Below are 27978 nucleotides of genomic sequence, written 5' to 3' on the forward strand. Positions count from 1 at the left end.
TTTATTCCTATTCCGCCTCTGAGAAAAGTCTGCCAGTTTTGAGGGTGGTAAAAATGAGGCGGAGGTGCTTGAACCCCTTAGAGGGAACAAAGTATTTTCATTCATTCCTCTTTGCCGTTGGTGGTAAGGAGGTGGGGGTCTGCCACACGGTCTTGGTGGTATCCTGTATTGTTTTAATGAGTGGCAAGGCAATACGGGAGGGACCAAAGGGGGCAAGAATGTCCACCATGGGGTCTGATGTTTCGACAACCTCCTTGGCCTGGATCTCCAGGTTCTGTGCCACCTTCCTCCTCAGCTGCTGGAGCACTCTACTGTCCTCCAGGGCAGGGGCCGTCGACATTCCTGCCACCGCCTCAGCAGGCGAGGATAAGAACAAAGCCCTAGTTGGGAGCAGGGATCTCGTGGTGCCCTGTCTTCTGGTGCGGTCGATGCCGGCGTGCCGAATGGTTGGTGCTGTTCCGGATGAGGTGCCGGAGGCAAATACGACACTGAGGACACCAACGCTGACCTAGAGTAGGACCTCTGGCTCTGGCCCTGACCCTGGTGAAACACCCAGGGGATCCAGAACAGTCACTGGGTGGGAGCCTGTCATTGACCAGGCCAGGACCCCAGAAGAAGCTGCTGCAGTCCACGTCTTTTGATCCTGGATCACCTGCTTCTCCTGGACCTATAGGACTCTGCTTCCAACTTCAAGGACTCTCTGTAAGAGGACTGGAACTCAGGGACAGATGCAACTCCCTATCAGCCCACTGGTGGATGGGGACCAATGCTGAGGAAATGGTGACCAGCGAGGTACCATTGCCAGCTTGCTTCTGCACGGCACCTCGGGTCTCATGGGTGTCACGGAGACTGAGCTCTGTGTCCTGTCTCACCTGAGAGAGGAAGGTGGCACCGTGAAGGCAATGAGGTCTTGGCAGCTTCGAAAGCTTCCAGCATGGAAGGCGGCTTCACTGCCTTCCGAGATAGGGAAGTGCTGGGGGCTCGGACTTGACTGATCCCGTGCAGGAGCAGGAGTCGCCGTGACCCTAGCCAGTGGAGCCGAACTCCCGTGGCCCGATGTGGGTCTCTCGGTGGCAGGCTCCTTCTGTTTCAGTCTGGGTGTGGGGGAGCGACCCCTTTCGACTCTTCTCTTCTTGTGGGGCACCAGGGATTGCAAACGATGCCACCCACTGCCATGTGTGGAGCTCCTATGTGGGGAACTTTGACAGTGCTGAGAGTCTCTGGCAGAGTCCTTCCTTGGTGCCGACTCATGTCTTGTTGGTGCCGGTGCACCGACATTGAGGTGCTCGGCATTGGTTCCACTGAACTGGGATCCAAGTGAGGAGGGAGAGCGGCCTCCATCAGAAAGATCCTGAGGTGCTGATCCCTCTTCTTCTGAGTCCTCGGACGAAATCGCCTGAAGATACTGCAGCATTCTTTCTGGTGACTTTCCCCCAAGCACTTCAGGCAGGAAGTTTGGGGGTCACTTCTTGGCACAGACTTATCACATGCTGCGTGGGGTTTACAATACTGGGGAGAAAAGAAGGAGGGCACTCCCAAGTGAAACCTATCTAAACTATACTATACTGCTACTATAACCTAACTATTTACAGGAAAAAAGTTCAAACTGCTAGAGAAATTATGCTTGCAATGCAAGTGATAACGATCATTCCGGCTATCCGTCACAGATGGTAAGAAGGAACTGAAGTGGTGGCAGGTCAGCAAGGCTCTATATTCAGCGCCAGGGAGGCGCGACTCCAGGGGGTGCCTGGACCAACCCGGTACTGTTAGGGGAAAAGCCTTCCGGCTGCCATACTCACACACACCTAATTGGAATTGACATGAGCAATCACTCAAAGAAGAACTATGGAATAGAATCCATAACTTAATTCCTTTCAAACCCCAAATTTGCACAGATAGAGTTTTGGGTGTGAGACGAATGAAAGATTAGTCCTAGAGAGATTGAAAGATTTGCCTCCCAGCACCAGAAACTAGATTAGAACGCACAAGTTCTGTGCTTACTTCACTAGACCAGAAGCAAGGAAAAACCAGGAAAACTGAACATGGACAATTTTTTTTATATATAATAAAGAATGTAGTATAGAAAAATTAGGTTCCTTTTTCCAGCCTAACATGCTGAATAAATCATTATGTAATTCCCTAAGTGTTTTTAAAATCCCAGCTGTATCTATGCCATTACAATTATAATTTCACATAAAATTTGCAACCATTGAAATCCACCTCATAATTTACAGAGTAGAAACTTAAGTCTTAAACTCATTAACTGTTTGTATTTGCCAGGGCCCATAGACACAGGTTTCATGTTATTCTGCGGACATAATTTCTTCAGCATAAAAATTAGAGAGAGAGAGAGAATTCATATTTACAATTTAGGAAATTTTCTAATGAGACTAACTGTTTCTAAGAGGGTAAAAAAGTTACACTCTTGCCAAGTTTGGGTGAGGGTTAAAAAGTCTTCAAGGCCTCAGCTAAAAAACACTGAATCATCCCAGTGTAGATGCCACAGTTTCTGTAAAAAAGGAGTCTGTTACCCTGATATATTATTAGCCTTACATATCTGATTGCTTTTCTGCTCTCTCTTACACAAAAGGTCAGTGAACCAGTAGACACAATGAAGCATCCTGATATAAAAGGATGTAAGTAAATGGTTTTGTCTTTAGTATGAATATCACAGCCTACAGCGCAGCAGCTTCTGTAATATCCTGCTTATTTCTTCAAAAAAATTAGTATTTCAACCAGGTTTTGGTACAGTGCATATACTGAATAAGATGCTTGTAGATTAAGTATGCTCTTCTGGATCTGGCCATAACATCTATGTTTTCGTGCATAAAATTTTAAATAACTTGCTTACAAAATGTTCCTTTTTATCATTTTGATCTTTAATACATCAGAAACCCCTATGAAAATGTATTCTATTTTGGTGTGTTTCTTATCAAAGTACTTGAATGTGCATTTCACATGCTTCTAGCTCTTACCACCGAACCTTCACAGGGCAGACAATCATGTTAAACTACTATTCCAAAGCATAGTTTAAAAACAACTGGTGTTGTCAAACCAGATTATTTCCTCTTTTAGCCTGGACAGTATGAATGGGGTCATACGATATGCTCACCAGGTTAAAAAAAGAGTAGGCTAGACAAGAAAAAGACCCTGAGTAGTACATATTTTCTAAATCAGGTTAGAACATGTTCTGGCTTCAGCAATGTTTAAATTGTGCTTAATCCCAGTTATTTATTCTCAGGCCTGCCAACGGAGGGGAGAAGGGGGGAAGGGGCAATTGCCCGGGGCCCAGGCTGCTGCTCTTGTGCAGCCGGGAGCCCTGGGCCCTGTTAAACTGCCCGGGTGGGCTGCAGGGCTTAGAGGCGATGCCGGGGGGGGTGGGGGGGAGGGAAGGGTTGGCCACTCGCTCTCCCCAGATGCCTGCTCGGGACACTCGACCCAGCATCCAGCCCCGGCTGAGGAGAGGAAGGGACGGGACCAGAACTGGAAGGGAAGAGGTGGGGCCAGAGCTTCTCCTGTATTCTGAAGATGAACCTTGAAAACATGACTTGCCTATTACTGCTATGAGCATTATTCACCATTGTTGTTACACACTACAGAACCATCCAGTTATTAAAAAGTTACTTGCAGATACTGAGAGACCTTGTGTTAGGCTTCAAATTTTGGAACATTTGTTCAGTAAGAAATGACTATTGTACACCATCTTAAGGTCAATTGGCCATTGTTGCCATTAACTCTGGTACGTCAATTTTAGTGACACAGGTTTCCACATGTTCATGTCAGAATTATTTTCTAGATCTTCAACACTAGCAATCCTAAGGAAATAACACTCACTTTAATACCTCCTGACGTTTACAATTTTGTCTATGTGGGAATGCAATGATTTGGGAGTTCTGTCCATACCACTTCTGAATTGAGGATGATTTTATGAGACAGTGTCATGAAATTATTGTGCCATGGAAGGCAGGGTTGTGTCATGTTTCTGTCATGCCAGAGACAATGGCGAGTGATCAGCACTCAATGATCGTCTATTCAAAGTAAAACGCTTTGGGACAATGGATTTGTTCAAACTGAGAGAAGACCCTTCCTCCTCTTATCTGAAGGGAGAGAGGTGTGGAATGTAATGGAAAATTACCAGGACTAGAGCAAAAGAAGCATATGATCCCTGCTATAAAAGAACTCACAAGGGGGATCTGAGGGGAGAGCCATTTGGTACCAGATTAAGATGAGAGAGGCCGATGAAGGGCAAGGAGGCAGATTACCTTGACTGTCTGCCTGCCAATTTGTCTCTCTCACAAACAGAACTTGGTCCAATAAAAGATATTACCTCACCCACTTTGCCTGACACAACAAACATGATCCCCCAAGGGAAAGGTAAGCTAGTGAGGGACATTCAGTTCAGGATGTTTAATTAGTTTGTATGATCTGTACTCTCCTGTACTTTACATGATTAAGGATAAAAGCTCATACAGATGTTAGACTGTACAGTGTAGCAGCCTTCACAACTACTGCGTGCCCCTCGGAGTGTTGAACTGTAAGCCAAAGCTTCACACCTTTCGGGTGGAGTTCTGGGAGGGGATTTTAAGTATTGGGGAGTCTGAAGGGTCAGTGCTGTGCCCAGAGGGGTCTAAGTGGATGGACAGCACATTCCAACATCTGGAAGAGGATGCCAAATAGAAGGTCTGTCCCCTGAGAGTGTGCTTAGTGACCCTGAGATTAGGATAGTGGCTGGATTCTATTCAGATTCCAGGATCTTGAAACATCCTGGGGATCCAGAGCACAGAGGCTTGGATTACTCTAACAGCAGTTCTAGCAGCAGGCTTGTGCCCTAAGAGTCCCTCAGTGCCCACTGGCAAAGGGTTCACTGTCATGTAACAGCAACTCCTATCAGGCCTGCCAAACTCACAACGCCTAGCATATTGCTGTCATAGTACTTATCTATAAAGAATGTTGTGTAGGGTGTCAAATGAAAGCTTATAACGTAATGGCCACCATAAGCATTGCGAGATGTATGCATGGACGTTGTTCAAGAAGCTGTATGTATATACTAAAAATATGTTTAAATTATGTAAACAGACCAGGTAGATAAACAACTTTTTCCCAGACAAAGGAATGTTGATTTATCTGTGTTCCTAGGTCTCTGATGTAAATCAAGTACTGTGTAAGTCAACACAACACAAGCTTCATTTGCATATTAATTCAACAGGAAAAGCAAGTCAACGGGAGAATGAGAAAGACAATAATAGTGTCAGCACACTGAAGAACCAACAGCAGAAGAGACGAACTTTACACTTCAGAGGTTCTCTGGACTGTAAGGAGGAATGAGAACCCCTTTGGGGGGTCCATTACTAAGGGAGCAAAAAGAACAGCACTTTGTTTTTCTCCATGAAAGCTGGATCCTGGCCCAAGGGTCTGGTGACACTGAGAGATTTGCTTTAGGTGAGCAACTTAACTTAGACAAAGAGTTTAGTTTGCTAAAGTTATATTTAGTCTCCTAGAAGCATGTTATACTTTTGTTTTATTTGTAACCAGATCTGTTTCTCCTATGCTTACTGAGTATCACTTGAATTTCTATCTTTGTTAATAAAATTCTCTTTGTTTTATCAAAAATGTGAATTCTTAGTTGACTCAAGTAAGCTCGTGTGCACATTGTCTTTTTGGAGGCAGCAGATTTCATAAACAGTGAGTGTCCAGTGAGGGAGACTGGATCTCATAGGGAAATACTCTTCAAGAGGGATCGGGGACTGGGTGCACCAAGTGTTACCTGCAAGGCAAAGTAAAGGCTGGCAGAGTTCTGAGAGATTTGTCTGGTTGGTTAACAGACTCAGGTGACAGGAAGCTGTCACCTAGTTTAGCTCCAGCAAGTCTCTTTGCCAATGCAAAGGGGTAACAAGGTAACTCATAGTTCTGGGTGCCCCAAGAAAGTGTCACAGAGGCTACGGGTGCCTTATTTGCAACAGAGAACATACATTAGAGATTATAATTTTCCTATCTGTAGTTAGAGGAAAAATCCAGCAAGAATTCTTGATACATATATACATTTACTATTCATCGCATATGTAGTTGCTTCATCCTCTTTGCTACTACTATACCACTGTGAAGCAACGTGATGATTTTTCCTTTAGCTCATCCATTCTGATTGATCGTTTTCTAGCTATGTTGTCACTGAGCTAGACTTACAGTCATTATTGACAGGAGTTGACCCTATGCAAAGAAGCATGACTGCCTTGGCTTCTCTGCCATATGAAAACAAGATGAGGTCTAATACTGAAGGTCATTAACAGATAAAGGAAAAGCACATTTTTCTAATATATTATTTATTCAGTGTAATTGAGTTTCCATCCACAAGGATACTATCTGACAGAGATACATGATAAGCAACAAGAAAAGGAGTACTTGTGGCACCTTAGAGATTAACAAATTTATTTGAGCATAAGCTTTTGTGAGCTACAGCTCACTTCATCAGTTGCATGCATCCGATGAAGTGAGCTGTAGCTCACGAAAGCTTATACTCAAATAAATTTCTTAGTCTCTAAGGTGCCACAAGTACTCCTTTTCTTTTTGCGAATACAGACTAACACGGCTGCTACTCTGAAACCTGTCATTATGATAAGCAATGCTGTCAAGTGTGATACTTCTTTATTTTGTAAAAACAACCCAATGCCAAAACGCTAACCTTCACTGACAACAAATGATTAACATTGTGTACTGGGGTACTCCAAGAGAATAACATAATAGCCCCAAATTGTCTTTAAACTGATGGCTAAAGATACTGTGTTTCAACAAAGGATGACAAAATTTGACAAAGGAGTTCAACAACCCTGGAAGGAGGTAGGAAGAACACTACATCAATCCCAAACTAGTTACATAAGGTAAACAATTCAGAGACCAAGGTGCAGGGGGGCCATTACAATGTACACCACCAGATGAGACAGGCTGACAGAGAAGGGGATTCACAGAGTGTGAAGGAAGAAAAAAATGTGAACTAGGGCTCAAGTAAGAGAACAAGTTGTTGGAGTACAGAAGGTGAAACAGCTATATGGCTGATCTAAGGATGTAAACTTTTTGATTATAACACATAAAGGTACCTGAAGTGCTAAGAAACTTTCCTACCAACCTAGTATGATTTGTGTAACTTTAGACTGCAATTGAAGTGTTTTAGTATTGATTTACTAATTACTCAATGTGGAAATGTTTCTGAAAGTACTAAATGCTCGCCACGGTTCAATTATGACTAAGGATACGATTCTGTCATGGAGGTCATGGATTCTGTGACTTTCCGGAATTTCCATGACTTCTTTTGGGGCAGGGCTGGAGCAGCTCTCAGCCCTGGGCCACTGGAGCAACGGTCACAGGGCAGAAGCAGCGGCCAGGACTGGGTCAGTCCCCTCTGAAGCTGGAGCAGCAGTGGTCAGCCCCTGCCACAGTAGCAGCGGTGGGGCTACAGCAGCTGCAAGCCTCTGGCAGTGCTCTATTTGTCCCCCCCAGGATATTTTTCGTAAAAGTCAGGGACAGGTCACAGGCTTCTGAGAATTTTTGTTTATTGCCCACAACATTTTTATTAAAAATACCTGTGACAGAATCTTAACCTTAGTTATCACCAACACCATGAAGATTTCATTTGGGACTTATAATTATAATACTAGTCTCCCTGATTTCGAGGAGGATGTAGACAAACACAGTTAGTACTAGAGTCTTTGCTTGACTCTATAGACCAATTCGGGAAGAACAACATTTACTTCACTGGCCACAGAGCCATTTGCCTTGTTGTGTTAGTTGAGCTGCACATAGTTTCTGCGCCTGAGGCAGTTCTTTCAGCTGCGTAGCGCAGTTCTTCTCGAAGTCATTAACACCCACTCTTACAGCGTTGCACCATGCAATGCGATCAGTCATCAGTTGCTCAAAAGTTGAATCAGAAATACTCGTCTTGTGAATATTTTGTTTCACAGAGTGTCTTTGAAGCATTTAATTGGCCCTCCTCGCTTACAGTTGCCAGAGCTTCATTCAAAATACAGAATTTGTTTTACTTGATGAGTCTCAGGCATACGAATTACATGACCAGTCCATCTCAGTTGAGTGCAAATCAAATGAGTCTTTTACCAACCAAACCAGCTTTTGCCAAAACATCCATGTTGGACACTTGGTCCTGACATTTGATGCCCAGCAGTCACTGTAGGTGTCACAAATGGAAATTGTCAAGCTTTTTAATGTGACTTGATAATGTTTCAGACTGACAGAATATACCCATGTTCACACCCTACACACAATTGTAATAATTGTTTTACAAGTTATGCCTTGTGAAGTATAATTTAAAAACTCATAATTTGCTTATCAGTAATATCATGGAAAATGCACATAGCTGCATTATATGTGAAGTTATAAACATAAGCTAAGATCATGACTAAAAGTATGTTTTCCAGAGAAGTGTGAGGAGTGCCCAAACCAATCCCTCAGAGACAAAGGGTAAGCTAATGCCTCAGACAGGTGTAAATAGGCTGATGGAAATATCACCTGATAAGTGGCCATTCTTAGGCAGGAAAGGGGGCAGATGAAAAAAAAATCTACATCTTAGCAAAGAAACAGCATGGAGTTCCCTGCCACACACACTGACTGTTGCCTTGCTTCCAGCTGGAAATGTTTTTCAAGAGGGGTACTGAAACTATAAAAAGGAGGGACAAATACCCAAGGGCCCACCCCACTTTCTCTGCACTTCTATTCACTGCACCTGAAAGACACAGGAAGCACCCGTTAGACTGGGGGAGGGATCCTGTGAAGTTTGGTTAGTAAGACTACTGAAAGCATGTGGTGAGAAAACGTTGCTTTGAATTTCACATAGTTTGTGAAGTTAGGCACCAGCAGCATTTTATCTTTATTTACGTTGTAACCATTTCTGACTTTTGTGTCTCACTACTTAAACTCACTGAAAATCTCACTGTAGTTAATAAACTTGTTTTATCTAATCCAGTGTGTTTAAATTGAAGCATCTGGGAAACTCCATTTGGGGTGACAAGTTGTATACATATTTCTTTTAAAGAAATAATGGACATAATTTAGCTTGTATTGTCTAGGAGAGAGCTGGGCAATACAGAACATATGTTTTTGGGGGAGTATCTAAGAAGGGGTTGTGTTGGGGTCACCTTGTAATATAACCAAGGCTGATGAGAGCCAGAGTGTAACCCAAGTGTAGCTGGCAGGTTGCAGTTGCACACAGACATTCAGGATGTGGTTTGCATGTTTGAAGGTTCTTTGCAAGTGGCCCAGGTGGGAGCTACTTCAGCAAAGCATTGTAAGAAACCCAAGGTTGTAAGACAAGGGTGACACAGCTGCTCATTAGTTTGGATTGTACCTGGTATGTCACAAACATACATAGAGAAATGTCATGAGGACAACAGCATTATACACTTTAATTTGTGTCTACAGATAGATTCCATGTTCCTTCCAAATGTAGTGATAAAGGCAACAATATGTGGTGCTGACTTTCTTAATTTGTGATCAAATGTCACTTCATTATTTAACATACTGCTGAGATAAATAAACTGTTTGATGCTTTGGAGCATGATACCTTCCAAGATTATTGATGGTTCTTGGTAAAGTTGTTGAGGAGATGGCAGATACAGGTTTTGTTTGGCTGATGGTAAAGACAAAAAGTTATGAGCCACCACAGCAAAGTGGTTTGTACGATCTGGTAATGCTGCTTCAGAATGTGCCACCAAGGTGCAATCATTGGAGTAGAACAGTTCCTGGATCAAAGCTTTGCTCACTTTGATATTTGCAAGTAGACAAGAAAGATTATAGAACCTGTCAGTTCAAAAGTGTATAAAGTCACCATGAAGGGCTTCCTCTAGCATCGCAGCAAAATATAAACAAAATGGCTAGGAGAAAAGACATCCTTACTTCACCCCATTTGTGACTGGAAACGGATCTGTTAGATCACCATCAACACTAACTTTTCCATCCATGCCTTCATGGAATTGCCAAACAATGTTAATAGATTTGTCTGGGCATCCAAATTTAGTAAGCAATTTCCAGACAGCCGTGTGGCTGACCGTGTCAAAAGCTTTGTTTAGACTGAGAAACATGATGTACAAAGGTTGATGTTGTTCGTGACATTTTTATTTTAATTGTCAAACAATGAAAATCATGCCACAGAACTCCGCTGAACGCAAAAGCCGCACTGTGACTCAGACCGAACTTTGGCAACAATTTGGACCAGGAGCTGGTTCAAGAGAATCCATGCAGGAATGTTACTGGGCACAGAGAGCAAGGAGATGCTGCAGTAGATATCATAGTCACTGTTTAAGCCTTTGCACTTACAGATAGTGACAAGGTTGGCATTTTTTATATGTTGCAGTATGATTTCTTGAAGCCAGACGTGATAAGAATTCAAAAAGCTTGTCAATGAGAGGATTTCCTCCATGTTTGACAACTTCAGCTGGAATGCATCAGGACCAGGATATTTGTTATTTTTCATTGCTTGAATAGCCTTTAGCATCTCGGCTCATGAGGGTGGATCAGCAAGTGCATTAGATATAGGTAGTTTACAGACATTATCCAGTGACTCATCAGGGACAGTAGACAGATGATTAAGTAATTCAGTAAAGTGTTCACACCACCCTTGGTGGATGATAGTGTGATCTGTGATGAGAAATTAATCATTAGCACTTGTTAGTGGTGTAAAGGCAGATTGGGTAAGGCCATACACAGCTTTGACCATATCATAAAAGCCTTTGGGGTCATGTTATTCTGAAAGGACCTGGAATTCAGCCACTTTGTGTTCAAACCACATATTTTGCTTTTGGCAGAATCTGTGTTGAAGTGTGCTGCAAGCTATTCTATATCTAGCCTTTTTCAATTCAGAGAACAGGTCAGGTAAGAGCACATCATGAGCTTGCCTGTTTGGCATGAAGAAGATTTGATATTTCAGAACCATTATCATTGAGCCAAGCTGCATGATGGCATTTTGTATATCCAACACAATTGACAACTTTATTAGAGATTGTATCACACAGGATTACACCCATTAAGCAGATACATTGTCACTGATTGTTGGAAGAGTTTTCAAAATGGTAGTTAGCTGTGTTGAGAATTGTTCTGTGGTTGATGGATCTTTCATTTAGATGCTTAAATGACTGGTTTTTATGCATTTTTGGCCAAATAGAAAGGGAGAACTTTGACTGAACAAGACAATGGTCAGTCTAGCAATCAGCTCAGTGTAATACCCAGGTTATATGCACGTCCCATAGGTCCCGCTATCAGACCAAAACATAGTCACTCAGATGCCAATGACATGACCAAGGATGTATCCAAATTATTTTGTGTTTGTCATGGAGGTGGAAGACAGTGTTTGTGATAAATAATTGCTGCTCAACATGTCACCAATGCTATGTTTGCCAAGTATGCTGCACCATGTAGAATCATCATCGCCAACATGAGTGGGGAGTCAATCAGATCAGATTATTTAGTTTGGAGTAAATTTGCTCCTTCCCCTCATCAGAGTTAGTGACTGTTTGCATGTAGGCACTGATTACTGAAGCATAACATCCACCTCTCAGGGAAGCTGAAGCTTCATCAGTCTGTCATTTATACCAATGGGTAGGCTCCCCAAACAAGGGACAAGATTTTTTCTAATTGCAAAGCCAATGCCCATGTTATGGGCTTGTTTTGTAGCTGTCCCTTCCAGAAGAATGTGTACCTTGAACTCTTTCAGTCAGTTGACCCTCTTCAGTAAATTACTTCTCACTCAGCACCACAATGATGATGCGATATCTTTCAAGCTCTTGAGCAATCAGAACGATCTGCCGAGCAGGAGAGTCAGTTTGATCTGGTCGATCCATTAGCGTACAGATCTTCCATGTTATTACACTGAGACAAAATGAAACTTTTCAAGGCCTGTGTAAGCTTCAACCATGTGATGGGACACCTTCCAGCTACAGTATGCTGGCCATGGCTGTTCAGGATGAGCAATTTTTAGGGCACCTTTTCTAGCCCTCTCCTCAGATTGGTGCTCAGCTGTACTGTCCCTGAATAAAGCAGTTGAGTCAATCACGATGCTGCCAACTATGGTGTTCCCCCCAAGTCAAAGCAGAGCCTCCTTGGATTTCTGTATCTTGCCACAGAGGGCAGGACAAGAGGCAATGGGTTCAAACTACAGTATAACAGTTTTAGTTTAAATCTCAGGAAACACTTCCTAACTGTAAGAACAGTAGGACAGTGGAACAAATTGCATAGGGAAGTCATGAAAGCTCCTTCATGGGAGGTTTTCAAAAACAGGCTGGATAGCCATCTGTTTTGGATGGTTAAGACACAACAAATCCTGCATCTGGGCAGGGGGGTAGACTAGATGACCCTTGTGGTCCCATCTAACCCAATGATGATATGATTGCTAATCTGGCCAGTTGCTAACATGCATCGCAGCTCCAAACTAGCTACTTTTATGAAAAATGTCAAGGAGATGTCAGCCTTCTCAAAACTTATAATCACTCATTTCTGAGCTAAGGATCTATAGCATTTATATATTGCTTTTCATCTCGATGCAGCGAAGTAATTTGTGCACGTATGTTGATAAATAAGAGCCTCTCTATCACTGTTTGACAGCTGACTATGTTTAAAAAAAAAGAAAAACAACAATATAAAATTCATTTAAGCTAACTTCCACCCAGGTGACATCATTAAGAAACATCATTTTAGATATCACTATACTATATAACAAAATTTATATTTTCAGTCTTGTGTAATCTCAAAAGTAATTTTGGTTGGATTAGTTTTCAAATGATAGGCAGCCTTGGAAATCTAAAAATTTCAAAATCTTAAATTCTAGAAGAAACAGATGTTTTCAAATAACACTTTAACATTTTAAATTCCTTTGTAGAAGAGTATCATACAACCTTACAAAAAGGTTTACAAATTTGCTGATGTTTTTGATTCCAAAATATGTTTTGATCACCACTCTATTACTATTATAAACCTCATATGTAAGAATCACAACACAGCTGCAGATGGACTGTGTCCAGGGAATGCCAGGTCACTCATATGAGCCTTCATTATGTCTTAGCTGGATTACTGTAATTGTACATAGAATTTCTTGTTTTCTTTCTACAAGCTACCATGTTTTCAGATTTCTATAGCTAGATTGCTAACATTAGTGAAACACTTCTGTGCTGGTGTCAGTGCAGAGCTTCACTACCACAGGAGAATCACTAGAGAGTCTGTACTTTAGGCAGGCACAATTTCTCTAGATATTGCCCGATTTGTGGTGAAGGAGGAAAGATGGGATACCCTTTGCATCAGACAATAGGTTGGTACAAGATTCATGTGTTAGTTTGGGGAGTAGAGATCTCATGGCTTGCCCACTTCTGGGTGAGTTATATACCAGGACGGATACAGAGGCGAGCAGTCCACAAACTGCTTAAGAGCTGGCAAAGAAAAAAAAATTGAAATGATTTTTAGGCCAAATCACCGAAATCAGCAGAGCTATACTCATTTATAAAAGAAGAGGATATTACCCTTTAAGTATAAGAACCAATCAGAGCAGATTAGATTGAAGTAGCTAACCAGATTAGAGAGATTTGCATATACATTGCACAGTTATTGGGAAATAAACATATAGCAATTATGTAAATCTTGCACTCTGGTGAATAACGGCTGTCTGACAATGTACACAAATTTGCATACTGAATGGTTATTGAGGAATAACCGAACAGTGATACTCCAAAGTACTGTAGATAATTCATACAAATTAAAAGTTACACATTCTTATAAAACAGTTGAATTTTTAAAAAAGTGTTTCAATGTAATCCTGCTTTAGCTCAGAGAATAGTCCTACATTTTCAGATAGGGTCCAATGCTGTATTCCTTTCCCAGCCAAATCTCACAGCACACTTGTCTTTTAACAACATATTCAAGAAAGAAAAAGTGAAGACTCTCTGGATTTTGTTTAAAAAAATCAGTTTTCTTCCACAGTTTTTCTAATATGAGTTTATAGTAAAAATTCTATACAAAATACTTATTTTAAAATCATCACATTTAGGTCTACCTGCATTTATATAAATCAGCTTAACTGGCCTATGATTTCTATTACATACTAACACTGAAGGCACAGGCGTTGACTTCTACTGGCTCTGGTGGGTGCTCAACCCACCTCTGCACCCGGCCCCGCCTCGACTCCACCCCTGCCCTGCCCCCTCCCACCTCCATTCCAACCCCTTCCCCAAAGTCCCCACCCCAACTCCACCCCCTCCCACCTCCATTCCAACCCCTTCCCCAAATCCCCGCCACGGCCCCACCTCCTCCCCTGAGTGCGCCATGTTCCCGCTCTTCCCCCCTCCCTCCCAGAGCTTGCTACAGCTATTTAGCGGCGGCAAGCGCTGGGAGGTAGGTAGAGGAGCGAGGACGTGGTGTGCTCAGGGCAGGACGCGGAGGAGGAGGCGGGGCGGGGAGCTTGGCTGCTGGGGGGTGCAGAGCACCCACTAATTTTTCCCCATGGGTGCTCCAGCCCCGGGGCACCCATGGAGTTGGCGCCTATGACTGAAGGTATACAGTTGGAAAAATATTTTGGCTAATAACTGTATTTTCCCAGAGTACAGACGTCAGGATCCTCAGCAGTAGTAAAGCAATGTGGGCACACACAAATTAAAGGTTTCCATGTAAGGATTTCTTAAGAATTAAGAACTGGCAAATCTAATGCTTTGATGGAACATAAATTAGTGTGTATTCAATCAGACATTAGAAGAAGCAAGTTACCTGAAGAAGGTGACAAAGAACTGCACGAGATCCATGATGGTGTTGTGCTGTGAAAAGGCAACCTGCAAATAAAAACAAAATAATTACCACAACATTTTCACAGTCAACAGTCCCTTAGGATGTTCTTAAAATAGGTGATTTTTGACTCCACAGATGATCAGTTTAAAGTGTAATTTCGGCATGGTATGCATACCTGCACAACATCCACTTACCATAAAGAGAGCTGGGTAAATAACTTCCAGAACAGGTGCTAAAAATTGATCTCTTTATGTCAAGTGCAAAACACTGGAATGCAGTCATCATCTCATATTAAAATTAATGGAAATACACACAAGAATATAATGTGACATGTATAATATCAGGAACAAAATTTTGAAGATTAATAGACAATTCCAGAAAAAAAACATAAAAATTGTCTTTTTTATATTTAACTCAGTAATATTTTAATTATTTTTTTAATTATTTTCATTTTAGTTACGATATTGAGAAAAGATTTTAAAAGCAACACTCAAAAACATTCTACACCATTAAACCAAGACATTTTTAAAGTTTTTTTCCAAGATAAAGCACACTACAACATATTTTTTAAATAATGTTAATTTTTAAAAAACAGATAAATTTGGTGCATAATAAAAACAGATTATTCCAAAACAAACACATATTAACAAATAGTGTTTTAGGTGAGGATACTTTTTAAAATAATGTGGCAATATTTCAATATTTGTGCAATATTTCAAATCAAGCCCTTCTACTAGATCTATTCACAATACTAGAATAAATGTCCTCCAACAAGTTTTTTTAAATAATTGCACATCATACATCCTATAATTTATTTTTAAATAATGTTAACAGCTGTGCCTAATGTTTTAGAGTTATAGTTGCCAATATCCCTAGATCCATCTCTTGTTCAGTGTTTGTAGTATGTAATTATTGAATTGAGGACATATTCTATTCTCTATTACTGCTACTGTAGAATTTTCTGTAGTGAATTTCAAAAAGTTTTTCTCTGACAATGCTTCGACTCTATCCAAATCATTCTTGTTTCTACTATTTTTCTGCAATAATGGTCTGGTCCTCACTACCCATACGTCCAAAGAACTGATGAGGTTCAATAAGGATAAGTGCAGGGTCCTGCACTTAGGATGGAAGAATCCAATGCACCGCTACAGACTAGGGACCGAATGGCTAGGCAGCAGTTCTGCGGAAAAGGACCTAGGGGTGACAGTGGACGAGAAGCTGGATATGAGTCAGCAGTGTGCCCTTGTTCCCAAGAAGGCCAATGGCATTTTGGGATGTATAAGTAGGGGCATAGCAAGCAGATCGAGGGATGTGATCGTTCCCCTCTATTCGACACTGGTGAGGCCTCATCTGGAGTACTGTGTCCAGTTTTGGGCCCCACACTACAAGAAGGATGTGGATAAATTGGAGAGAGTCCAGCGAAGGGCAACAAAAATGATTAGGGGTCTAGAGCACATGACTTATGAGGAGAGGCTGAGGGAGCTGGGATTGTTTAGTCTGCAGAAGAGAAGAATGAGGGGGGATTTGATAGCTGCTTTCAACTACCTGAAAGGGGGTTCCAAAGAGGATGGCTCTAGGCTGTTCTCAATGGTAGCAGATGACAGAACGAGGAGTAATGGTCTCAAGTTGCAATGGGGGAGGTTTAGATTGGATATTAGGAAAAACTTTTTCACTAAGAGGGTGGTGAAACACTGGAATGCGTTACCTAGGGAGGTGGTAGAATCTCCTTCCTTAGAGGTTTTTAAGGTCAGGCTTGACAAAGCCCTGGCTGGGATGATTTAACTGGGAATTGGTCCTGCTTCGAGCAGGGGGTTGGACTAGATGACCTTCTGGGGTCCCTTCCAACCCTGATATTCTATGATTCTATGAACTTCAATTTTCCCTCAGAGTCAATATATGCACTTTTGATAGGATACATCAAGACAATTATTATAGCTTCTTTCTAAAAGGTGGTATTAATATTAACGATTATCCTACAAAGGTATTTTTGTTCATTCAACTGTCCAAATGGTTCTCTCACACAGAATCTTGGCTTTCCATTATTCCACATTAGGGTTAGAATGTGACTTCAGCCCTACACAAGGAGTGGTGTATTAATTTCCCTATTGGAGGAATAAACCCAGAAGACATTGGCACTCGGACAGACTTCTGAAAATTGCAATTCATCTTCTGCTGCCTCCTTCTAAATCATATGCTGTTGCAATCAGCCAGCAGCAATTTATGACACTCATCACTCCAGTTCAGTTGCACTGGCCACAGTCAAGGGAGTGTTTATAGATCCAAGGCTCTATCCTTACCCTGACCACTTGCTGAGGAAGGGGAATTAGCAGACATGGATCTGAGGAGACCATGCAGCAGAAAAGGGAAGTTATTGCTACTCTTAATACCCTTACATGGATGTGTAGTCTAAGTTACTGTCTAGTCCTAACCTTGTTTATCTGCAGTACATAGACTTCCTCTACCTCGTACATCAAATGCTCAACTTTGGCACTACATCATTTGTACTATAATAAACTTTAGAGCCTACAAGTCCACTCAGTCTTACTTCTTGTTCAGCCAATCGTTCAGACAAACAAGGTTGTATACATTTGCAGGAGACAATGCTGCCCGCTTCTTGTTTACAATGTCACCTGAAAATGAGAAAAGGGATTCGCATGGCACTGTTTTAGCCAGCGTCGCAAGATATTTACATGCCAGATGCGCTAAAAATTCATATGTCCCTTGATACTTCAACCACCATTCCAGAGGACATGCATCCATGCTGATGACGGGTTCTGTTTGATAACGATCCAAAACAGTGTGGTCTGACGTATGTTCATTTTCATCATCTGAGTCAGATGCCACCTGCAGAAGGTTGATTTTCTTTTTTGGTGGTTCAGGTTCTGTAGTTTCTGCAGCAGAGTGTTGCTCTTTTAAGACTTTGAAAGCATGCTCCACACCTCATCTCTCTCAGATTTTGGTAGGCACTTCAGATTCTTAAACCTTGGATCAAGTGCTGTAGCTATCTTTAGAAATCTCACATTGGCACCTTCTTTGCGTTTTGTCAAATGCTCTGAAAGTGTTCTTAAAACGAACATGTGCTGGGTCATCATCCGAGACTGCTATAACATGAGATAAATGGCAGAATGCAGGTAAAACAGAGCAGGAGACATACAATTCTCCCTCAAGGAGTTCAGTCACTAAGTAATTAACGCATTGTATTTTTAATGGGCATCATCAGCACGGCCTCTAGAATGGTGGCTGAAGCATGTAGGTGCATACGAATGTTTATCATATCTGGCACATAAATACCTTGCAATGCCAGCTACAAAAGTGCCATGTGAATGCTTGTTCTCACATAAGAAGCGGGCAGCATTATCTCCTGTAAGTGTAAACAAACTTGTTTCTCTTAGCAATTGGCTGAACAAGTAGTAAGACTGAGTGGACTTGTAGGCTCTAAAGTTTTACATTGGTTTGTTTTTGAGTTCAGTTATGTAACAAAAAAAATCTACAGTACTTGTATGAGCTGAATTGAAAAATATTATTTCTTTTGTTTATCATTTTTACAGTGCAAATATTTGTAATCAAAATAATAATATAAAATGAGCGCTATACACTTTGTATTCTGTGTTGTAATTGAAATCTATATATTTTAAAATGTAGAAAAAAATCCAAAAATTGTTATTACATTTCACTTGGTATTCTATTGTTTAACAGTGCAAGTAAAACTGTGATTAATCATGATTAATATTTTTAATCATGCTTAATTTTTGAGTTAATCACGTGAGTTAACTGCGATTAATCGACAGCCATGTTATTAACTTAAAAAAACCTGACTTTCAATAGTTCATGAACAGTTTTCACGTCCCCTCCTTCCTTCCTTCCTCTTATTTATATCTTCTGTAAGTGGATCATTCCAGGCCTGAGTTATCCTATTCTCTATGTGAAGCTTCAAAGAAACAATTTACTTGGAAATCCCACTTTATCAGGAAGGCCTCCATTTAGCTTAATGGAGGGGATAGTTTAATTTTGCAAATATCAGGTTGCAAAGGCCTAAGTTTCCTGGAGCAACATGTTCAAATTCCAGGTGATGAAGGATCCAAGTACCGCAGTCTGAAAGGGAACTGAGGTGGGTGCATCATCTTGAGAGATTGCACTTGTGATAAGAGAAACCAAGAAAGGAGAGAGAAGAAAATAGAGAGCCACCATGATACAGGGTAAATGGGATGCCCAGGCAAGAAAGCAATAGGGCTGCTTGTGGGAGAGAAAAGGATTCCACTGGGAACAGATGACTAAAATGAGAGACTGAAAGTGAAGACAGACCTAGGGAACCAGATCCACACCGGCCATAAAATATCACTAAAGATGAAGAATGGCTCTAACTGGAGCAAATGAGAGCGCTAAGACCTGGGACAGAATGTCCAACAGAGGCTGAGGCTTACCTAGAGAGATAAGGGCCCTCTCTACTCTGATGTCCAGAAACTTTCACAGGTGTGGGAAGGCCTGAGACTGTTACATCAGCAATGTCCAGGGCACCGAAATCAAGATGCTTCCAGAGCTTGGACACCAGAACCACTAGCATCTATAGGGAGATCTGTGTGTAGAATGAGAGCCTGAATGACAGTGTGGTTAAATTGGTATACTCCTGGGTGGAAGGCCAAGATAGCAGCGAGGTGTACCTTGATGGATGCTGCTGCCAGGCCTTGTTGTTTTAGGTGTAGGAGGTACTTTAGGATGAGTGGGATAGGCACCTGCAGTGGAGGTGTGTGACACTGGGCACACCAGCAAGTGAACCTTTTCCGCTTAGCTAGATAAGTGGTCCTGGTGGATGGTTTCCTGCTGCCAAGTAGGACTTCCCTTACCAGTTCTGAGCTCAAAAGTTCCATGAGGTTTAACCATGAAGCTTCCAAGCTGGGAGATGAAGGGACTTGAGGTCTGGGTGGAGCAGGCGACCGTGGTCCTAAGCTATCAGGTTGGGGTGGAGTGGCAATGCAATCAGGGTGTTCACTGAGCGTGCCAAGAGCGTGGTGTACCAGTGTTGTCGAGGCCACACCGGGGCCACCAGGATTACCTCCTCTTCATCCCGTGATCTTGAGAAGTACTTTGTGCACAAGAGGGAATGGAGGAAAGGCTTACAACAGGCGCCCACCCCAGGGTAGCAGAAATGAATCCGTGACCAAGCCTGGGCTGTGATTCTGGAAGGAGCAGAACATCTGACACTTCTGGTTGCTGTGGATGGCAAACAGGTTGACCTGGGGAAACCCCCACCTTTGGAAGATGGAGTGTATGATGTCCAGATGGACGGACCACTGGTGACTGTGGAACAGTCTGATGAGGTGGTCTGGTAGGTCTTTCTGAGCTCCTGGGAGATAGGACGCCTTCAGGTGACTGGAGTGGGCTATGCAGAACTCCCAGAGCTTGAGGGTTTCTCGACATGGGGGGAGGAACGGGCTCCACCCTACTTGTTGATGTAAAACATGGCAGTGGTGTTGTCCGTCCTCATTGCCATGCACTGGCCTTGCAGCCAGGCCCGAAAAGTTTGGCATGCTAGACATACCGCCCTGAGCTCCTGGATGTTGATATGAAGGGAGAGCTCATCCACAGACCATAGGCCCTGCGTTTGTAGATCTCCCAGATGCGCACCCTAACCCAGAGCGGAAGCATCCATTACCAGGGACAAGGAGGGCTGGGTACTGTTGAAGGGGACTCCTTTGCATACCATCCAAGGGTCAAGCCACCATTGAAAGGACTTGAGTATATGCTCTGGTATCATCACTACTAAGTCCAGGTTGTCGCATCCTGGGCGATAGGCCGAATCAAGCCACACTTGCACGGGTCTGAGCCTCAGTCTGGCATACCGGACCACATAAGTGCAGGCTGCCATGTGGCCACAGAGATGTAGGCAGCCCCTTGCAGTAGTGGTTGGGAATCACCTGAGGCCTTGAATGATGTTCAATATAGTTTGGAATTGTGTCTCCAGCAAAAGCACTCTTGCCTGCACCAAATCCAGCACTGCTCCAATGAACTCTGTTCTCAGGGTTGGAGACAGGGTTGACTTGTTCACGCTGAGGAGGAGGCCCAGTCTCTCGAAAGTGGATCTGACGAACCAGACCTGAGATTCCACCTGCTCCCTGGTGTGCCCCCTGAGCAGCCAGTCGTCGAGGGAGGGGTTTACCTGCTCCTGTCTCTTGTGAAGGAAGGCTGCTACGACTGACATGCACTTGGTGAAAACTCGGGGGGCTGTCGACAGACCGAATGGGAGAACCATGAACTGATAGTGTTTGTGGTCGACCACAAACCTTAGAAATCGCCTGTGCGTGGGGCAAATGGCTATGTGAAAATACATGTCTTTCATGTCAAGGGTGGCGTACCAGTCTCCTAGATTCAGGGAAGGGATAATTGTGCTCAGGGAGACCATATGGAATTTCAACTTCACCATGAATTCGTTGAGTCCTCGCAGATGTAGAATGGGTCAGAGACCCCCCTTTGCCTTGGGGATTAGGAAATAGCGGAAGTAGAATCCCTTGCCCCTTAGCTCCTGAGGAACCTCCTCCACCTCTCCTATGGCAAGGAGTGACTGCACCTTCTGGATAACGAGTTGTTCATGAGAAGGGTCCCTGAAGAGGGATGGGGAAGGGGGGTAAGAGGGAGGGGAGGAACAGAATTGAGAGAATATCCCACTTCTACCATGTGACGAACCCAGTGGTCTGATGTTATTTGGGACCAAGCTCAGTAGAAGTGGGATAGATGGTTCAGAAAACAAGGGGAAGGATCCGGTGCTGACACCGGTTCTCTGTCCGTGGGTGCACCTTCAAAATGACTGCTTTGAGCCCGACAAAGGTTGAGTCTGGCCCTGGCCCTCCCCAGACAGAGGATGGGAGGGCTTGTGCCTGCCATTTCTGCCCCTGCGTCTGTAGGGATCCTGCCTTGGCCAAGGGGGATATGACTGCTGTTGTTGTGGCTGGGGCTTAAAGGGCTTTCTTTGGGTTGCTGGGGTGTGTATACCAAAGGATTTCTTTGTACCCCTGGAATTCTTTAGGCTATGCAGCCAGGAGTCCGTCTGTTCAACAAACGGACCCACCCCATCTATAGGCAGGTCCTGCATAGTTTGTTGAACCTCGGGCGGAAGCCCCAGACCTGCAGCCATGAGCTATGCCTCATGGTGATTCCTGAGGACAAGTTGCGTGCTGCCAAGTCTGCATCGTCCAGTGAGACCTGTAAAGAGGTCTGTGCCACTGCATCGTCCCCTCGACAATTGCCCCAAACTCCTCTTTGGACTCTGCTGGTATCAATTCCTTAAACTTCAAACTTAAAGTTCCAGTAGTTGAAGTTGTATCGACTCAGGATTGCTTGTTGTAAGCTCCCTGTGGAGTATACTTTGCATCTGAATAAATCCAAGTGCTTAGCGTCCTTGGACTTAGGTGCTGGGGCTTGCTGTCCCTGCCTCTCCTCATTTACTGTAGCCACCACTACGGAACAGGGTTGTAGGTGTGTGAAGAGGTATTCGTATCCTTTTGAGGGGACAAAATATTTCCTCTCCACCCCCATGGTGGTGGGAGGGATGGAGGCCAGGGTCTGATAAATGGTCTTAGCATTGGCCTGGATAGTTTTGATGAGTGATAGAACCACCTTAGATGATCCCTACGGTGCCAGGATATCCACCATAGGGTCCTCGGACTCTACCACCTCCTCAGCCTGCAGGTTCATATTTCATGCCACCCTGCATAGGAGTTCCTGGTGGGCACAGCTATCTATAGGGGGAGGTCCAGAAGGGAGATGCCTGCCACAGCCTCATCCGGGGAGGAAGACGAGGAGGCTAGAAGGGGAACTGTGTCCTCCTGACCTTCCTGGTCCTCCAGTATCTCCTGTCCTGCCTCTAATCCAGGGTCAGCCACCCCAGGGTCAGGCTCAGGAACAGAGGAGGGTTCCCAGAGGAGGTGGTAGGACTGGTAACTCCTCCGCACCCCTCATGGTGGGATGACTGGCTGCTGCGTCCAGGACCCTTGTCTCAGACGCCACTGAACGGGAACCCCTGGGCCTGGTGGTACACCCAAGGGATCCAAAATGGCCAGTGCACTGGCCCCTGCCACTGGGTGGGCCATGGTATCACACCTATGTCTGGTCTGCCCTGTGCCGACTTGCATCAGGCCCACTCTGAATATTTAGACCCTGTCTCCGAGCCTGAAGACAAGGGATCTAGACTGTGAGGGCCAGAGCGGTCCCGAGCGTTGTTGGGCCAGGGAGCAATGCAACAAGGCTGGGAAGCGGTGTCTGACCTGGAACGGTACCATGACCTGGAGCAGTACCACAAGCAGGGTCTGCACGATGACATGAATGGTGCCGAGACAGACTGTGCTGGGACCTGCTGCGTGACGGCGAACGACGCCATGAACGGGAGCGCTGGCGGGACCTGGAGCAGTGCCACAAGTCAGACCGGCACTGCAAGTGCACCCGGTGCCACAAGTCTGATTGTGCTGCAAGTGTGATCCGAAGTTGGGGAACCACTCCTCCCTTGTTTCCGGTGCTGCTTCTGACCTGGGGAATGGGACCGGTGCTGCGGGTCTCGCCCAGAGTCCTTCTGCGGTGCCGTCTCCATGACCACTGCAGGGGCACTACGCACTGATGCACTCGGTGTTGGGTCCTGCCACACCGATGCTGGTTGTGGTCTAAATGCCACTTCCATAAGGAGTTGCTTCAGTCTAAAGTCCTGCTTCTTTTTGTTCTCGGGTGAAACCCTTTACAAATCCTGTGTTTCTCTGCCTGATGCGTTTCCCCCACACCCTTTTAAGCAAGCATCGTGGGGGTCGCCCGTTGGCATAGGCTTGTTGCAGGGTTTCAATCCCTGGGACTTAGGCATGCCTTGAGTCCCCAGAGAGAGCACAGTCCGGTTGGAGGGGAACCCCCCACTCCCAACAGTGAACTATTAACACTGCATTAACTAATAATTAACTAAACTAACTAAGGAAGACAAACACTAAAGTAGATAGAAGCTAGGAAAACGTGGAGAGCTTGGAATCGATATGAGCAATCACTCGAAGAACACTTGTTACAAATATCATATTTCAGGAGCTCAACTAATGCAGAGAGACAAAACATGAGCAATTTTCAGCAGAGTTCATCTTAAGTGACACTATTAAAAAGCTATTTGTTGAAGAAGCCTTTACATTTTGCAGAACTGCAATTATTTTCACTTAAAGTGTCAGCATTCATTGAAAGTGTCCCTCATTCCAGAAACAATTATTGTCAAGGAAAACTACTGCAATCAATAACTACACTCCTTCTGATTATAAATGATAGCCACATAAGGTAAATTTTACATCAAATATTTCCAAGAAAATCAGCCCCTTAATTTTTCTTTTCACACAGCACAGCATATCTGAAAGTAAGCAGATTTACAACTATTCAATGGATTTTGTATGACCATGAACTATTACATCTTTTTTCAAAAGTACAGAGGATAGTCTGTAAGCCGCAGCTGGGTTAGATGCGTTTAACAGATGTAGTCATAAAAGAAGTATATACTTCATTATTTTATGCCTTATATCTGTAAAGCTGCCATCAGTGAAACCAATGTGGACACCCATCCAGGCAACAGATTAAGTGCAAATAAGTTGAACTATACAAACTGCCATGTGCTACTAAAAGAGTTCCTCCTTGCAAACTAATAAAGCTTTACACAATATTAAAAAACTTCATTTGTTTGCCTGTGTAGGGCCTGCTTGGAGATTACTAATACTTCATGACAATGAAGTCATAAGACCAGTAAACACTGAGAGCTTATTCCAAATATAGGAGACATGACCTTCACTGATATCAGTTGTTGTCTTCCAATGTCTAACAGTCAGTGTTAAAAGAAGCCTATTCACAATACCCTAATTACATAATCATTGTCATGCTTCTCTTACTAATTTGCAAACAGATCATTCACTTATTGCACAGTCTATTTATATTTGAATTTATGAGCAGGTCATCCAGGAATAAGAAAATGGAAAAAAAAGTCTGTCCCAATGAGCCATAAAATAATTAACAAAATGTGTTTTCTGAAGGAGTTTTAGGTCAGATAGGAATGCTCTTGTCTTGTGATTATATAGGTATGCAAAGAATAATTTTCAATTCCAAATTCCTTCCTTCTAATTTAAAATAAACATATTGTAGGTGAACTGGACTTTTGTTGGTTTGTGTTCTGCAATAAATCATGCCCAAACAACATTTAAATTCTCCAAGTTTGTCCCATAAAATTATGAGTGCAATCAATATGGTATATATCACTTCTTACATGCAAAGATCCAAACATGGAACAATCAGATGCTTGAATTGCTTATCTTAACATATTGTTCCCCCCCACCCCCCCAAAAAATTAACTCCGATGATTTAAATTTCCTCCATCATTTCTTAGAGACATGAATACATCTGGGGTAAACAGTGATGAATATATGACCAACTTTTACCATACTTTGCAGAGTGATAAAGTAGAAAAAATAACCGGTATGTACATGAAGTAATGTACATGTAGGTATTTGTATAAGTCATTTTCATTGTGTTACATGTCCCCTCTAGTGGCTAGTATACAGATATCAACCTGACATAACTACCAGTTTAAGGAGTTATGGAGCGTTCCTGCATTTATTGACGTTACTGGCAAAACATCAAGATACTTCAGTGATTCAAGTTCAGACTCTTATTTTTTTAGTGTTAAAGGCTTTAACTTTTAGTTCTGGAGTTTCCAAGTTCAGTCCCTGGTGATGACTTGTGATGGAGGTTATTACATTTGCACATGCAAAATGCAGTCAAAACTTATGCATGCACAATTGCGCATGCACAGACATGAATGTTGAAAACACATCCTATTGCATTCACTTGTGACCATTTTATTTAATGCATGACTAAAGACAGAATATTCCAGATACAATTAGATTTATAAATCTGTAATCTATAAACATTTTTCTTTATTTATAAAATGAAAATTCTTTGCTTTGGGAGTAAAGATTATTTCCTCATTTTTTTAACCCAAGTAAATTTTATAATGAACTAATATTTTTTGTCTACATTACCCATTTGAAGAATGACACATTATCAAAGATCCATTGCGTAACAGATTATATTTTATCAACTATCTTCCATTAATCAGATATGAAGCGCTAGTGTATCAGTCAGCATTATATAGTACACCAGATCTCCACTTATCTTTGAAGATGAAATTCTGCAAACGCAGGAAACCCTTAGCGGTTATTATGGGAAAATGGAACAACCATTGGCTCTAAGGATTTTTTCTTGACCACCTGTGGAGCATATTGAACTGGTTTGGCCTAGCAGGGCTGAGAGCTCAGAAACAGATAAGGACAAAGAAACTCTGTCTAAACAAAGAGAGGGTCTCTCCTTCCAGAGGCAAGGCAGTTGTTGGGGAGCTGTTCCAGTTGACTCAGGCACCAGCTGGGGTGCCTGAAGAAGCTAGGCCTGCCTAGGCCAATGTCACAGGATGATAGGGATTTAGGTAAGTTAAACATGCATGCAAACTGCGCACAAATTCTCTCTGTAAATGCTTTGTTCCTACCATTAAAATGAACAACATTTTGGATGTAAGAAGCCTGTCTGGTCATTGTAGAAATCACTTTTTTCACAGGCTCCCAAAGTGAAGAGCTGCAGGTGCTAAACTCAGACCTGCTGGGTAAGCAGGGCTGATACACAGGGTACTGGAGCCCAGTCCAGGCATGGGAGGATCATGTGATTCCACCCCAGGAGAAGTAAAGGCATAAAGCTTGACATTTGAGAAGGGTGAATTCAAAGACCAGAGTGGGGACAGAGGTGCAGCTAGCCCTGCAACTACTGTGACATATTGCTGGCAGCATCTGCAGGATAGTGACAGTGGTGAATTTTCAGTAAGTGACAACAACAGGAAAAGCAAATATTGTAGAGGGAGAAAGCAAGAGAAAAAACTATCCTGTGTTCTTTCCAGGAAGACAGTAGGAAAAGACAGACAGGAAAAACGAATTATGAACAGCTCAAGAAAGATCAGCTAGTAGAGTTATGCAAATTAAAAAAAGATAAACTCTAAAGAATTAAACAGCTAACCCTGCAACCATGGCAATGTCTATGAAACTAGAGAGTAAAAATGACTACCAATTGCACAGTTGTTATTGTTTACTAATATCACACAACTAGAAGCAGTAACAACCTTAGAAAAAAACGTACAGACAGCATTGGTAATGGCCACTGTATATTTGCGTTGTTCATTTCTAAAGCTATAAACTAAAACTAAAATTTAATTATTCATGTATTGACAAAGGGTTGATAAAAGGAGATTTGTTATGTATATGTTCCAGACCACACTGGTCTTAAGAGAGAAAAAGCTGTTGCTAGTGACTGAACTGTGACTACTGCTCTGACCAGCATTACTGATGTGCCACTTGGTATCTTGTCTCTGCCATGCTTAGACACTGGAATGAAGCAACGTGAGAAAGCATGCATTTATGATTCAACTACTGATATACATCATCTACTTAATGCGAGCAGAAATTTAACTGGCCAGAAATGTAACCCCTCTGGGGAAGAGGAAATTGCTGAAAGGTTTTTACCTGAAATATCGTTCACCTGAAATTTCCTTTTAGCTATTTTGCCACAATTTTTAAACAAAAAATAAGAATATTCTGAGCACAACTGAGAATGCTGTGTCAGGGTACAGGTCCCTTGTTTTCTGCCCTGACCCTTGTACAGGCATATTTTAGTACAATATAGCAGCTGCTTTAACTTTTGTCAGCTGTCAATAGTCCTCGAGGTACAGTACACCAGATGAGCAGAGTTGGAGCACAGGGTACACTGGCTACTTCTATACGCGGCCCCTAACATGCCCACCACATCAACCACCAGAGGAAGAGGATGCAGGAACAGGCTATGCTCTATGCCCACAGGGGACTTCTCCCATGCTAGGGAAATCTTTTGCTGGAGAGTTGTGAGCAGTCTCTGCTCCCTTTGCTGTTCCTGAGTAGCGCAAAGGGAGCATAATGGGCCATTGGTGACTTGTTCCAATGGCTCACTGAACTCACTGTTAAAAATGTATGCCTTATTTCCAGGGGCCTTGCCAACATGCACGTATGTTAACTATGTAGTATCTTTTATTGGACCAATTTCTACAGGTGAACAAGACAAGCTTTTGAGCTACACCAGGGGTTCTCAAACTGGGGGTCGGGGGGTTGCGAGGTTATTACATGGGGGGGCGGGTCGCAAGCTGTCAGCCTCCACCCCAAG

The 27978-nt window shown here is 43.0% G+C and overlaps 1 protein-coding gene across 2 annotated transcripts in view; it reads right to left on the minus strand.

Moving 5' to 3' along the window:
* Positions 1–27978, minus strand: part of ATRNL1 (attractin like 1) — a 1012424-nt gene that overhangs the window by 387151 nt on the left and 597295 nt on the right. For both annotated transcript variants that reach the window (XM_037904761.2, XM_043551194.1), the window contains exon 26: positions 14740–14801. In XM_037904761.2, coding sequence (XP_037760689.1) covers positions 14740–14801 — 62 coding nt within the window. The remainder of the gene's footprint in view (positions 1–14739; positions 14802–27978) is intronic.

The sequence above is a fragment of the Chelonia mydas genome, chromosome 7 (genome assembly GCF_015237465.2).
Source record: "Chelonia mydas isolate rCheMyd1 chromosome 7, rCheMyd1.pri.v2, whole genome shotgun sequence".
Lineage (NCBI taxonomy): Eukaryota > Metazoa > Chordata > Testudines > Cheloniidae > Chelonia > Chelonia mydas.